The sequence below is a fragment of the Carassius carassius genome, chromosome 47, assembly GCF_963082965.1.
Source record: "Carassius carassius chromosome 47, fCarCar2.1, whole genome shotgun sequence".
NCBI classification, from domain to species: domain Eukaryota; kingdom Metazoa; phylum Chordata; class Actinopteri; order Cypriniformes; family Cyprinidae; genus Carassius; species Carassius carassius.
Genome location: NC_081801.1, coordinates 11,152,485 through 11,164,986, shown reverse-complemented (window position 1 = coordinate 11,164,986; position 12,502 = coordinate 11,152,485). Strand labels below are relative to the sequence as shown.

At 40.6% G+C, this 12,502-nt stretch overlaps 1 protein-coding gene across 1 annotated transcript; it reads right to left on the bottom strand.

Annotated features, from left to right (window-relative positions):
• Nucleotides 1–7,913: 7,913 nt before the first annotated feature.
• On the bottom strand, nucleotides 7,914–8,849 carry LOC132130014 (olfactory receptor-like protein OLF4). Its single transcript, XM_059541580.1, has one exon. It carries the CDS (start codon nucleotides 8,847–8,849, stop codon nucleotides 7,914–7,916), a length of 936 nt encoding a protein of 311 aa, XP_059397563.1.
• Nucleotides 8,850–12,502: the final 3,653 nt, after the last annotated feature.

Genomic DNA, 12,502 nt, shown 5'->3' with positions numbered 1-12,502 from the left:
TGTATGCCTCGAAGTGGTCGGTGTTCTCCAGCTGGTGCACAGCTCGAGGTTATTCACCCCTTAGTTGTGAGGTGACGGAGGTCCTCTCCTTCCTACAGGAGCTGTTGGATAAGGGCAGAGCCCCATCCACGCTCAAAGTTTATGTGGCGGCCATCGCGGCGTTTTCTGAAACGGCGTCCGGTCAGTCAATAGGAAGGAACGATTTAGTCATCCGGTTCCTCAGAGGAGCTAGGAGGCTGAATCCTCCCAGACCTCCGTCAGTCCCTATGTGGGACCTCGCGGCGGTTTTGGAGGCCTTGAAGGGTCCCCCTTTTGAGCCTATCCAATCGGTTAGCCTTCAGCATCTGTCGTTCAAGACAGTGTTCTTGTTGGCTCTCGCTTCTGTGAAGCGTGTGGGTGATTTGCACGCGCTCTCGGTGAGCCAGTCGTGCTTGGAGTTTGGGCCCAATGACTCAAGGGTCATACTCAAACCTAGGCACGGTTATGTGCCGAAATCCCTCAACACACCGTTTCGGGCTCAGGTTATTGCCCTGTCTGCCCTGCCGGTGTCAGGGGAGGATGGAGACTCGAGTCTTCTTTGCCCTCTCAGGGTTTTAAGAGCTTATGTGTCTCGCTCTGCTGCCTTTCGGCAGACAGAGCAGCTATTTGTCTCGTTCGGTGGACGTTCCAAGGGAATGGCTGTTTCGAGACAGACTATATCCAGATGGATAGTTGACGCCATAGCGTTAGCTTACGCTTCCAGGGGCCTTCAGTGCCCGTTGGGCGTCAGAGCACACTCCACAAGAGGCGTCGCCTCGTCGTGGGCGTGGTCTACTGGGATCTCCTTGCAGGATATATGTATGGCGGCGGGTTGGGCCTCGCCGTCTACATTTATCAGGTTCTATAACCTGGAGGTTCCCGCCTTGCAAGCAAGGCTGCTGTCGGTATAGAAGAATCGGGGCCCTGAGGGGAATTCTGAATTCATGAGCGCTATGCGCTGCCGACTGTTATATGGGCAGTATTGCGTAAGACCCGCATTGCCACATTGGTCAGGCCTTGCCTCGGCTGTGTGATGTCATATTGCCGCATCTACGGATGCTGCTAGATATGGGACGGAGGGCTTTCCCCCTTTTCTGTCCCGGACTCTCTGTGAGTCCCTCAGGTGACTGTGCACTGTAAATCCTGGGCGTTGCTTCGGGTTTATTGGTGTGTGATCCCTGCGCGCACGGCGTTTTACATCGGGTTCCCGTAGCGTCTTAGCTAAGACGCAGTACGAGAGAGCTCTCATAAGAGAACGTACTCGGTTACTAAACGTAACCTCGGTTCTCTCTAGAAGAGCAAACGAGTACTGCGTTCTCTGCCGTGCGTACGATTCACTCTGGTTCGCTTCGGCGATGAAATAAATCAGGTGAGTCAGCCTTTTCGAGCTCCTTTTATAGGTTGAGCCACACCCGTTTCGGCGGGAAGTGGCAAGAAGGGCGCGAAGCGTCTCGCCTATGGCTGTGTACTGCTGCAAATGCGCTTTACAAAAATACAAAATTAAGGATAATTTTTTTCTTCAGTATTTCGTGAAAAGAGACTTTTCCCGTAGCGTCTTAGCTAAGACGCAGTACTCGTTCGCTCTTCTAGAGAGAACTGAGGTTACGTTTAGTAACCGAGTACGTTTTGCACACGCAATTTCTGCGATCAACTACCCCCCCCCCCCTTTTTTTTGTTTTGTTTTGTTTTGTTTTGTTTTATTGTACATATGTTTCTAATAATGTAGGCCTACAACTTAAGTGTTAGCTCGCTTGTTCACAGTTGTTAGTCCCGGTAGGCCTACAAGCTCAGTAGTATAGTGATGTATTTCACTTAGCCTATTTTTGTGCTATTGCACTATTATGTGGTCAAGAAATCTTGGTATTTTCAACGGTTCTTTCATGGTTACACAATTCTGGGTTGAATTATCTTTGCTGCCCCGTACCCATAAATGGTCACGGATCAATACGATCTGTATGTGGTTCTTATTTACGTCTTTGATTTTGTTTTGTCCTATTTTCTCTCACTGTTTTTGTTGTTGATGTATTTGTGTTATAGGGGAAACTCATTGGATTTTGTATTAATATTGTATTTTGGGGTATATTCACGTCGCTTAGCAATATTTGGTGAGGAAACCTTTATTGCAATTTCAGTGAGTGTAGCTTCTGGCAAAATAAAATTTATATTTAGATTGCCAGTGGTTGTTGTGAGAACTGTACATGATGATTATGGGTGAATTTATCTATTCTTGTATGGAATTGCGATGGGCTGAATGCACCACATAAACGGAAAAGTGTCTTAACCTTGCTCCGGCAAAAGAAAATTAATCTCGCGCTTTTACAAGAAACTCATTTGCTAAATAAGGACTCTGGTCGTATCGCTAATAAATATTATCATACTATTGCTTCCTCTACGGCTAGTACAAAAACCAAAGGGGTATCTATTGTTTGCAGGCGTAATCTCAAAATTAAGGTGTTGGACTTATGGGCGGATGAAGCAGCAAGAATTGCTTTTGCGAAAGTGGAACTGTATGACATAAAGATTGCTCTTGTATCTATCTATGCACCAAATACATTTGATAATTGCTTTTATGATACATTAACACAAAGGATGTTAGATCTGACTGATTATTCATTCATAATAGGAGCAGATATGAATGCAGTCTGGGATGTCAATATTGATCGGTCAAATTCGACTGCTTCCAGAGACCAGGAATTGGCTACTGCCGCTTTACATTCGTGGGCTAAAAGTTTGGGGCTTGTAGATGTATGGCGATCTCTCAATCCCTCGTCAAAAGACTATACTTTTTTCTCTTCCAGACATAAAACGTTTTCAAGAATAGATTTTCTGTTTTCATCTCCTAAACTTTTCCAGAAAATTGATTATGCTGGGTTATTGCCTAAAGCCCTCTCGGACCACAAAGGAATATGGTGCTGCGCTACGTTGGGCTGTTTATCCAAGCGAGCCACTAGGTGGCGATTTAATACTTCCTTATTGGTGAATGATGAATATAAGACACAATTCCTATCTCAATTAGAGGATTTTTTGAAGTTTAATGTGGGTTCCGTTGATGACCCCAGAATATTATGGGAGGCTGTAAAAGGTTTTATACGAAGCAATGCTATACTGTTCTGCTCCAATATTCGCAAAGCCAGATCTGCCAAATTGCAAGCTCTTGAAGCAGACTTTGTTAGACTTGATTCCACTTTACAGAGCAATTACTCTTCACGGATAGCAGTGGAACGGGACCTTGTTAAGAAAGAAAGAAATAATATTCTGAAGCAACGCTCAGAATTTTTAATCCATAGAACTAGACAGCGTTACTATTTCCATGGGTCCAGACCTAGTCATCTTTTGGCTATGAAAATTAGGTCAAATGAACATTTTGCCGATATTTCCTCCATCAAATCCTCAGCCGGCATTATCACAACTGAACCCAAACAAATTAACGAGACGTTTCGTGTCTTCTATTCCAATTTGTACAAATCCGAGTCTCAGCCTGAAGAGAATAGATGCAGTGATTTTCTAAAAAAAGTTACATCTACCACAGCTAGCAACAAATGCTTCCACTCTACTTGATAGCCACATTTCTTTAAAAGAATTGAACGAGGCTGCCCTTGCTATGCAAAGGAATAAATCACCTGGTTTAGATGGGATACCACCTGAGTTTTATATTGTGTTCTGGAATAAATTAGGTCCCTTGCTTCTAGACATGATAACGACTTCAATTGAAAAAGGCAGCTTTTCTAGAGATGTCAATACTGCCCTAATATCTCTGCTTTTAAAGAAAGATAAGGATCCTTCAGAATGCGTAAACTATAGGCCATTAAGTCTGTTAAATTCCGATTTAAAGATTTATGCAAAGGTACTTGCCCGGCGCATTCAGGATCACATGCCCTTGCTAGTCCATTGTGATCAGACAGGTTTTATTAAAACTAGACTGGCAGTGGATAACGTCAGGCGTCTTCTACATATAATGGATGCGGCAGTGGATGCTAAGGTTCCTTCAGCAGTGTTGTCCCTGGATGCAATGAAGGCCTTTGATAGGATGGAGTGGTCTTTCTTGTGGTCTGTTATGGAAAATATGGGTTTTGGTAAGGGTTTTATACATATGATTAAGGTTCTTTACTCTAATCCCACAGCATTAGTACTCACAGGACAACTACTTTCCTCACCAATTACTATCACTAGGTCTTCACGACAAGGGTGCCCTTTAAGTCCAGCTCTTTTTGCCCTCTCCCTTGAACCTCTTGCCCAGATGATTCGACAATCTACTGAGATAAAACCTATTTCCATTCACAATACTTTGCATCATGTAGCATTATATGCAGATGATGTTCTGGTTTTCATGGAAAATCCAGTACAGTCTATTTCTAGCCTGCTGTCTGTTTGTGAAGAGTTTGGCCATTTATCTGGTTTCAGGGTTACTGGTCTAAATCTGCCCTCTTACCTTTAAATGAGTCTGCTAAAATATTGCAGTACCCTTCCATTATTGCTGTTGCTCAGCATTTTAAGTATCTTGGGATACAAATTTTTCCCTCTTTGAACCACATTGTGACGCACAATTTTTCAGAAGTAGGCAAGGACATCAAGAGAGATTTGGACAGATGGATCAATCTGCCCAACTCTCTGCAGGCTCGAATCTCTATTGTAAAAATGAATATTTTGCCTCGATTGAATTTTTTTAGTTCTATGATTCCCCTCTCCCCTGCTGTCAACTTCTGGAATAAAATCCATGGTAATATCTCCCAATTCATCTGGAATAGAAAGAGACCACGTTTAAAACTGACTACTTTACAAAGGAAGAGGGTAGATGGGGGTTTGGCAGTGCCTGATTGTAAGTTCTATTTTTGGTCTTTTGTACTTCGGCCTTTGCTTGTATGGTTTAACCCTTATATTCCTGTCTCTTGGCGCAAGATAGAAGAACATATTGTGCATCCATGGAATCTAGAAGACATCCTTTTTTCTAATGTATCAAATAAGCAATGTCGGCTGCGCTTTGGTCCCATAGTTTCCCATCTTATTCAAACCTGGAGGTTAGTTGAATCTAGATGCAAGGTCTCTTGCAAGTGGCATACACAATCTCCCATATTTAGTAATAAAGGATTGACAATTGGAGGCAGACCCATTCCTCCTTCACATTGGAGTAGGAGTGGTATTCGTCATTTGAAAGACATTTATAATGATTCTGGTTTGTGCTCTTTTCAAGACATTGCAAACTCATTCAATTTGCCAGCATCCTCATTTTTCTTTTATCTACAGCTTAGATCGGCCCTCAAAGCATATGGTGTTCCTTGGCAGCAACCTTTGCTTGTACACCCATTGTATAAGTTGATTATTGCTCAAGGGAATAATAGGGGCTTGGTGTCCATATTATATAACTTTATATTAGAGGCCTCTTATGCCAAATTGCCTTTAGATAGGCTGTGGAGACTGCCCAAATTTGGATCCAGAAGTTAATTGGGAGGATGTTTGGGTAAATATAAAGGAGGCCTCTCGTAATCCTGACCACCAGCAGATACATTTCAACTTTGTACATAGAACGTATTTAACACCTCGTAAACTCCATTTAATGAAGAGATTAACTGATCCAACCTGTACCCAATGCGTTCTGAAGGTTCCAGGCACTTTCTTACATATGATGTGGGAGTGTCCACCTGTTGCTCAATTTTGGACTCAGGTGGCATCCAGATTATCCGATCTGGTCTCAGCAACAATACCTGTAACGGTGCCTGTCCTGTTACTGAATAACCTAACAATGTTGAACCTTAATAACCAACATAAGCGCACTGTACTAGCTGGCCTCACAGCTGCTAAAAAAATGATTGCATTGAGATGGAAGCCTCCTCATTCACTTTCTGTTAAATGTTGGATTCTTACATTTTTAGACGTGACTCTTCTAGAATTGTCTACTGCTCGAGTTAATGGTGCGAATGAAAAGGCTCTCTGTAACTGGTATACTGTTTCTGAATCACTAAAAGCCTGGGTGAGATGATCTCTTTTCTTTATCTGATTGAATTCAAGTTGGTTTACTCTGTGTATTCATTAATTCAAGGTCCTGAAATCGAGTTATTCCCCTTGTTTTTTTTTTTTTTTTTTTTTTTTAATGTATATTTCAATGTATGTGTATACTTTGTTTTTGTGCATGTGTGTATATATAGATATATATACATATTTTCTGTTGACTGTTGCTTATGATTTTAAAATGCTTAATATCTTGTTGTTCTTTTTCCTTCAATAAACATTTGATCACAAAAAAAAGAGATTCATTCATATACAAACTTAAATTAGTGAGAATGAGAACTACATTGTGAAACAATATACCCATATTGACAAAGAAAGTCCACTGACAAATGTGCCTGTTTTAACTCTAATCCTTAAAATACATAGATTCTTTACGTTTTTTTTAACTACAAATTTAAATGAAACTGAAAAAAAGAAAAAAAAAGAAACAATAACATTTACACACTATAGAATTATATCAATCAACATAGAAACTGCACATGCATTCTCTACTTAGGTCCAACAAGTAATCGGACAAACGGTATTTAAAACAATAAACATACAATACGCACTGTTGGACAGTTTTTAATTATAGCTTCAGATGCATGACATTTAATTGTGCTACAAGCAGGATACACATGAAGCACATCCAATGAGGACACGCAGACAGTCGTTGTGGTAATAAACCTCTCCTGGCCTATGTAAAAAGCATTTTAGGGGGGCTTTGAGGGGCCCAAAGGCGGTTGCCGACCTTTGCATGTAAATGGGTCTGTCCCATCCTAAAAGTCTATGTATAATGCTGTTTGTATATAAGTCTGCTAAATGATTAAATGTTAAATGTAAATGTATATAAAAAGAAAGAAAAAAAATGGATTGTGAAGAATGTGAATGTTTGTGTCTTCTTTTAGAGGTGAATGGTTAAAGTTCAACAGCGTGCGGGAGTTCTCATTCGCGTCTTCTGTCTCTTTCAAATTTAAACCGGCAAGGCTAGTTTAAGTTTAGTTTAAAGGTGTGCTGTTCAGCTCTCACATGCGCGCGTGGTCTATCAATACCAAGGTGATGACTGATTTACAATGAGGAATAGTCTATAATCTTTATTATCCTTGCAGCATGTCAGTTAAGCAGTGATGCACTATGAAATTATTGTGGAGACTAAATTAATTGTAGTAGGTTATAATTTAATAATTAATGTAACTTTATAATAATAAGAGGCCTAATATGCTAATAAGAAGAATGTAACAGACCTTTGTTAATTTACATACATACATATATATATACATATATATATATATAAAATCATGCTTGCATGCAACCAACATACTATTAAAGGCATGGTTTGTAGTATAATCTTGCACTGAAACATTCAACGTTGGACGGCAAATACCAATAATGGACCAACTAGAATAATTTATTTGTAATTATGACATTTAGCTATTTCTAAATTAATATTGTATCAGAGTAAATGACAAACTAGAATTGTATTCAGTCCTTGATTTTGTTTTTTCAGTAGTCTTATAAACATTTTGGAAGCATGTAGATCTTTAACCAGAAGATAGCACTAAAGTGTCACTTTGACACTTTTGATATCATAATTGTTAATACTGTAGCAACCTATACAGAGCAACTGTTTTTGTGAGAACCATTGTTCTAATAAATGTTACACAGGTCTGCTATGTCAGCTTTAATAGCGCAAAATATATCCAGTGTCAAATGCTAAGACACAATAACTTATGTAAATATACATATACATTTACTTCTTTCTCCTTTTACATCATGTTACATGAAAAGTACAGCTTAAAGAATAAATTATCCTGTTTAAATAACATTACATTAAAAAAAACAGTTTTAATAAAAGGTAAGTGTAATGCATTGTAAAGACAAAAAGATGTCAACACTAAATTATAAAGTGTGTGCTACATGTTCCTAATCCTTAAACTTCGGAAGATAAATAGTATTTTTGCCCTTACTGGACTTAATTTAATACCATATATTACAGGATTGACAACAGGGGGAACAATCAAGAATATAACCGTTAGAAAAGTATATAACATGTGAGGCAATGTTTTTGTTCTAAATTCTGTCTGGGAGGAATCAAAAAAAACACAGGCTATGTAGTTCAGAAAGGAAATCAAGTGTGGTACACAAGTGCTTAAGAACTTCTCTTGATTTACTTTAGATTTCCGACAAGCTAGAATTATTTTAAAATAGGAAATCAGAACAAAACTAATTAAGACAATTGCAGTTACATACATCCACCCATTAAAAATCCCATTTAAATTATCTTGTTTGCATTGAAGATTAACCAAGGACAGGTTTTCACAGAAAAGTTTAACTATTTCATGTCTGCAAAAAGGGTATTTCATAGCAACTATAATGGCCATTATACTCAGAAAACAAGGATATATCCAAATAAAAGTCACCAGGCTCCTCACAGTGAAAGGTGACATAATGCTGTGATAACGTAAAGGTTGACAGATCGCTATGTACCTATCAACAGCCATGATACTTAAATTTGAGAATTCACCAGCACCATAAACAATGATGACAATACTTTGTACAATACATTCCTCAATTGAAATCCTGTTGGTTTCTGTGATTAAATAAACCAAAGACCTGGGATAAAACCCTGTAGTTCCACACAGATCATTAAGACAGAGATTACACAAGAAAATATACATGGGTTCATGCAGGGCTTTCTCAAAAGCAATAATCATAATCAAGGCAGCATTCAGAACAATAGTTATAAGGTAAGCTGGAAGAGCAAATGAAAAAAATATGATCCTGCTGGTCCAGTCCCACTCATTCAGAGCCGTGACAGTGAGAAAGTGGAGAGAGGAGATGTTATTCATTTCTTCTCAAAATGTGACTCCAGAACAAACAAGGCCAACACAATGTAGATTTTTTTTCTGTGTACAATCTTGTGTATCTTGTTATACTGTTGGATGACTTTAAATCATTAAAATAGACTTATAAGCAGTATGCCGAATTGTTTGAAAGACTGGGAGGTTTGGAAAAGGCCTCTGAACAGCTTTTTATTTTAGAAATCCATCTTTCAATCGGCTCACAGCTGCATGAGGGAAATTTATATACAGTCAGATTTGCAACATCATAATGATCTAACAGTCCCTTGATAATTCAGAAATAATTATAGAATGCAAATGTGACCTTTAAGTGTGTTAGATAACTTTATCCTTCTGTAATTCTGAAGTAACTGATGATTTCAGGAAATGGAGGATCAGTAGAATCTCTTTGACTAAAAAAATACTATTTATTCTAGTTAAACTGCAACTGAATTTTAGGACACTTAAATGATCCTCATGGACTCTTTTAAAAAATGTCTCGGTTACAGATGTAATATATATTTATATATATTTCATCAGCCTCTACTCCAGTCTTCAGTGTCACATAATCCTTCAGAAATCATTCTAATATGTTGATTTACTATCAGTGATGTTCTCTTTAGCTTTCTATTCATCAAAGAATTCTAAACAAAATGTCACAGGTTCCAAAAAATATTAAGCAGCAAAACTGTTTCCAGCACTGGTAATAAATCAATATATTAGAATTATTTTTGAAGGATCATGACTCTGAAAACTGGAGTAAAAGATGATGAAAATTCTGATTTGCATCACTGAATTAAATTATATTTCAAAGTATGGATTATATACGTATGTATAAATAACCTCTGACACAGAGAAGAGTGAAAACTAACACGACAGCTAAGTTACCGAACATCTGAACATAACGAATGTTGCACATTGATGGACCTTCTTCTGTCTGTTCTGCAAAATGTAAACATACAGTATGTATATTTATGCAAGTGGAAATGTTGTGGAAATATCAATGTCAATTGTGATTAGGCAAAGGCATTCCTCCTGGAACAGAGCTAACACGGATTTGGACAGTATTTATTTCATACTCTGTGACAGCTTATTAAATGTACAAATATTTTATTTAATGTATAAGCAGGAGATTCATGCACTCATTATTTTTGAGGTGGCACGAGTGGGGGTGGTGGGGTTGTCATGTGACACATAGAAGCTACAACAGCATTTTGCCAAATTATTATTAAGCATTATTTATTTATTTTTCATTTTTATTAGAAACATTCCCAGACGCATGAACTATATCATGAAATATCTCTATTCTTACCTTCATAGATTATGTTAGATAACATGCAATGGTCAAAGTAGCCTAATAATGTAATCTATTAACCATGGATAAAAACCTGTCTGTTTACTTAAAGGGTTAGTTCACCCTAATTTCTAAAAATAAATTGATCATACAAATAGAGCGCTTTCATGACAAACTGTCATGATCCTGGTATTCTACTCTTACTCTCTTTCTCCCTCTTCTGGTCACACTCTTTATTACTTCCTTCCACGCAAACACATCCTCATTCATTATCCCATTCATCCCCAGCTGTTTTTCACCATCTCATCTCTTCATTCTCCCTACACCTGTTTCTCACCTTCTCTGATTAGACTCTCTATTTCTAGGCTTTCCTTTCCTTTGTTCTTTGTCAGATTATTACCGGATGTTACGGACCTGTTGCCAGCTTTTCCAACCCCTGTATAGTCTTTGTCGTGTTGTGTCCTGTTTGGTGCGTGTACCTGACTAACTGCATTGTTTACCTCGCCTCTGCTCTGTCCATCCTCCAGCTACGTGAGTGGTCCACGGTTTGGCGTTCCCGGGCTCTCAACGAACCCAGCCTCTCTCTCTACCTCCGGGGGTGACCGTGTATTTCTGTTGCATTACTGCTGAGAGACTTTCTGTTCCCTTTGGCTGAGATCATCTTCTGTTGGATTTAATACCGAGAGACTTTCTGTTGGATTATCACGCCTTACGGCCACCTGTGTTCTTTTCCTGAACTGTGTCTCAACCATTAAACATTGTCAAATTGCCTTCTGCTTTTGGGTCCTCTCTCCTTATCTGTGACAGAATAATCTGACCATTAATGGACCCAGCAAAGGAGAGTCCTCTTCAATCCGCGCTCTAACTCCAGGGAGCTATGCTGGGCCGTCATGAGGAGGAGCTGGTCGCGCTCGCAGTGCCATGGATTCTCTTGCTGCTCGCATGACTGAGATTTCGCAACAGCTTCATCACCTTCGTCTTCAGTCTTCCTCTTCTAGAGGTCAGGATGTTCCAGAGCCTAGAGTCAACAACCCGCCGTGTTATTCAAGTGAGCCCAAGGAGTGTCGATCATTTCTGACCCAGTGCAAGGTTGTCTTTTCATTACAGTCTTCCACGTATGCCAGTGACCGCTCCCGCATCGCCTTTCGTCATCTCCCTGCTGTCTGGCCATGCGCGAGAGTGGGGAACAGCTGTATGGAATTCAGAGGCCGACTGTCTCACTTGTTATTCCTTCTTCAAAGAGGAGATGCTGCAGGTCTTTGATCACTCTGCGTTCGGAGCGGAGGCTTCCCGGCTTCTGTCTACGCTTCGCCAAGGAGGTCAGCAGCAGACTTTTCGGTTGAATTTCGTACTCTATCTGCTTCCTGTGATTGGAACGAGTCAGCTCTGGTAGCTTATTGACATGGCCATCCGAGTGGAGAGGCGCTTTGAAGTTCGCCGCCGCAGCCGTAACATGGAAGGATCTCTTTTCTCCACTTCTGCACTCCCTGCTACGCCGTCTCCCATCGCAGAGTCCGAGCCCATGCAGTTGGGAGGACTACGAATCTCCGCGGCCGAGCGTCAACGCCGCAACATGGCTCGCCTCTGCATGTACTGCGGGTCTGCATCTCATCTAGTCTCCACCTGCCCGGTAAAAGCCAAAGCTCCCCAGTAGAGAGAGGGTTACTGGTGAGCGCTTCAACCCTAGACCCTCCGCCACGCACACGCACTACTTTCTCCGCCCTCCTCCGCTGGCAGGGTATTTCCATCTCTTGCATGGCTTTGATTGATTCAGGAGCCGAGGGAAACTTTGTGGATGAGACCTGGCCTTGTGAACAGGGAATTCCCCTCATAGAACGCAAGGACTCCACCCCTGTCCACGCCCTCGACGGTAGTATCCTCTCTAGAGTGCGTTTTGCCACAGCTCCGGTGAGTCTCACCATCTCTGGCAATCATCGAGAGACAATTTCTTTTTTTGTTTTTCATTCTCCATATAGCCCAGTGGTTTTAGGACATCCTTGGTTAGTTGAACATAACCCACAGATTAACTGGTCTAGAGGCTCCATCCTTTCATGGAGTTTGTCGTGTCATGCTAAGTGTTTAATGTCTGCTGTTCCCCCTGTCTCTTCTGTCTCTGTTTTTCAGGAGGAGCCAGGTGATTTGTCTGGGGTCCCGGAGGAGTACCATGATCTGCGAGCGGTCTCCTTCCTGCGAGGAGTCGTTCCAGGGCCACTTCTCTTCCTCCCCATCGACCTTATGACTGCAGTATCGACCTTCTGCCGGGTACCACTCCCCCCGTGGGAGACTTTACTCTCTCTCTGCTCCCGAGCGCGAGGCTCTAGAGAAGTATCTATCTGATTTGCTTAACGCAGGTACCATAGTTTCTTCC

Excerpts from the sequence above, each read along its gene's own strand:
- LOC132130014 (XM_059541580.1), bottom strand. The coding sequence starts at position 8,849 with ATGAATAACATCTCCTCTCTCCACTTTCTCACTGTCACGGCTCTGAAT.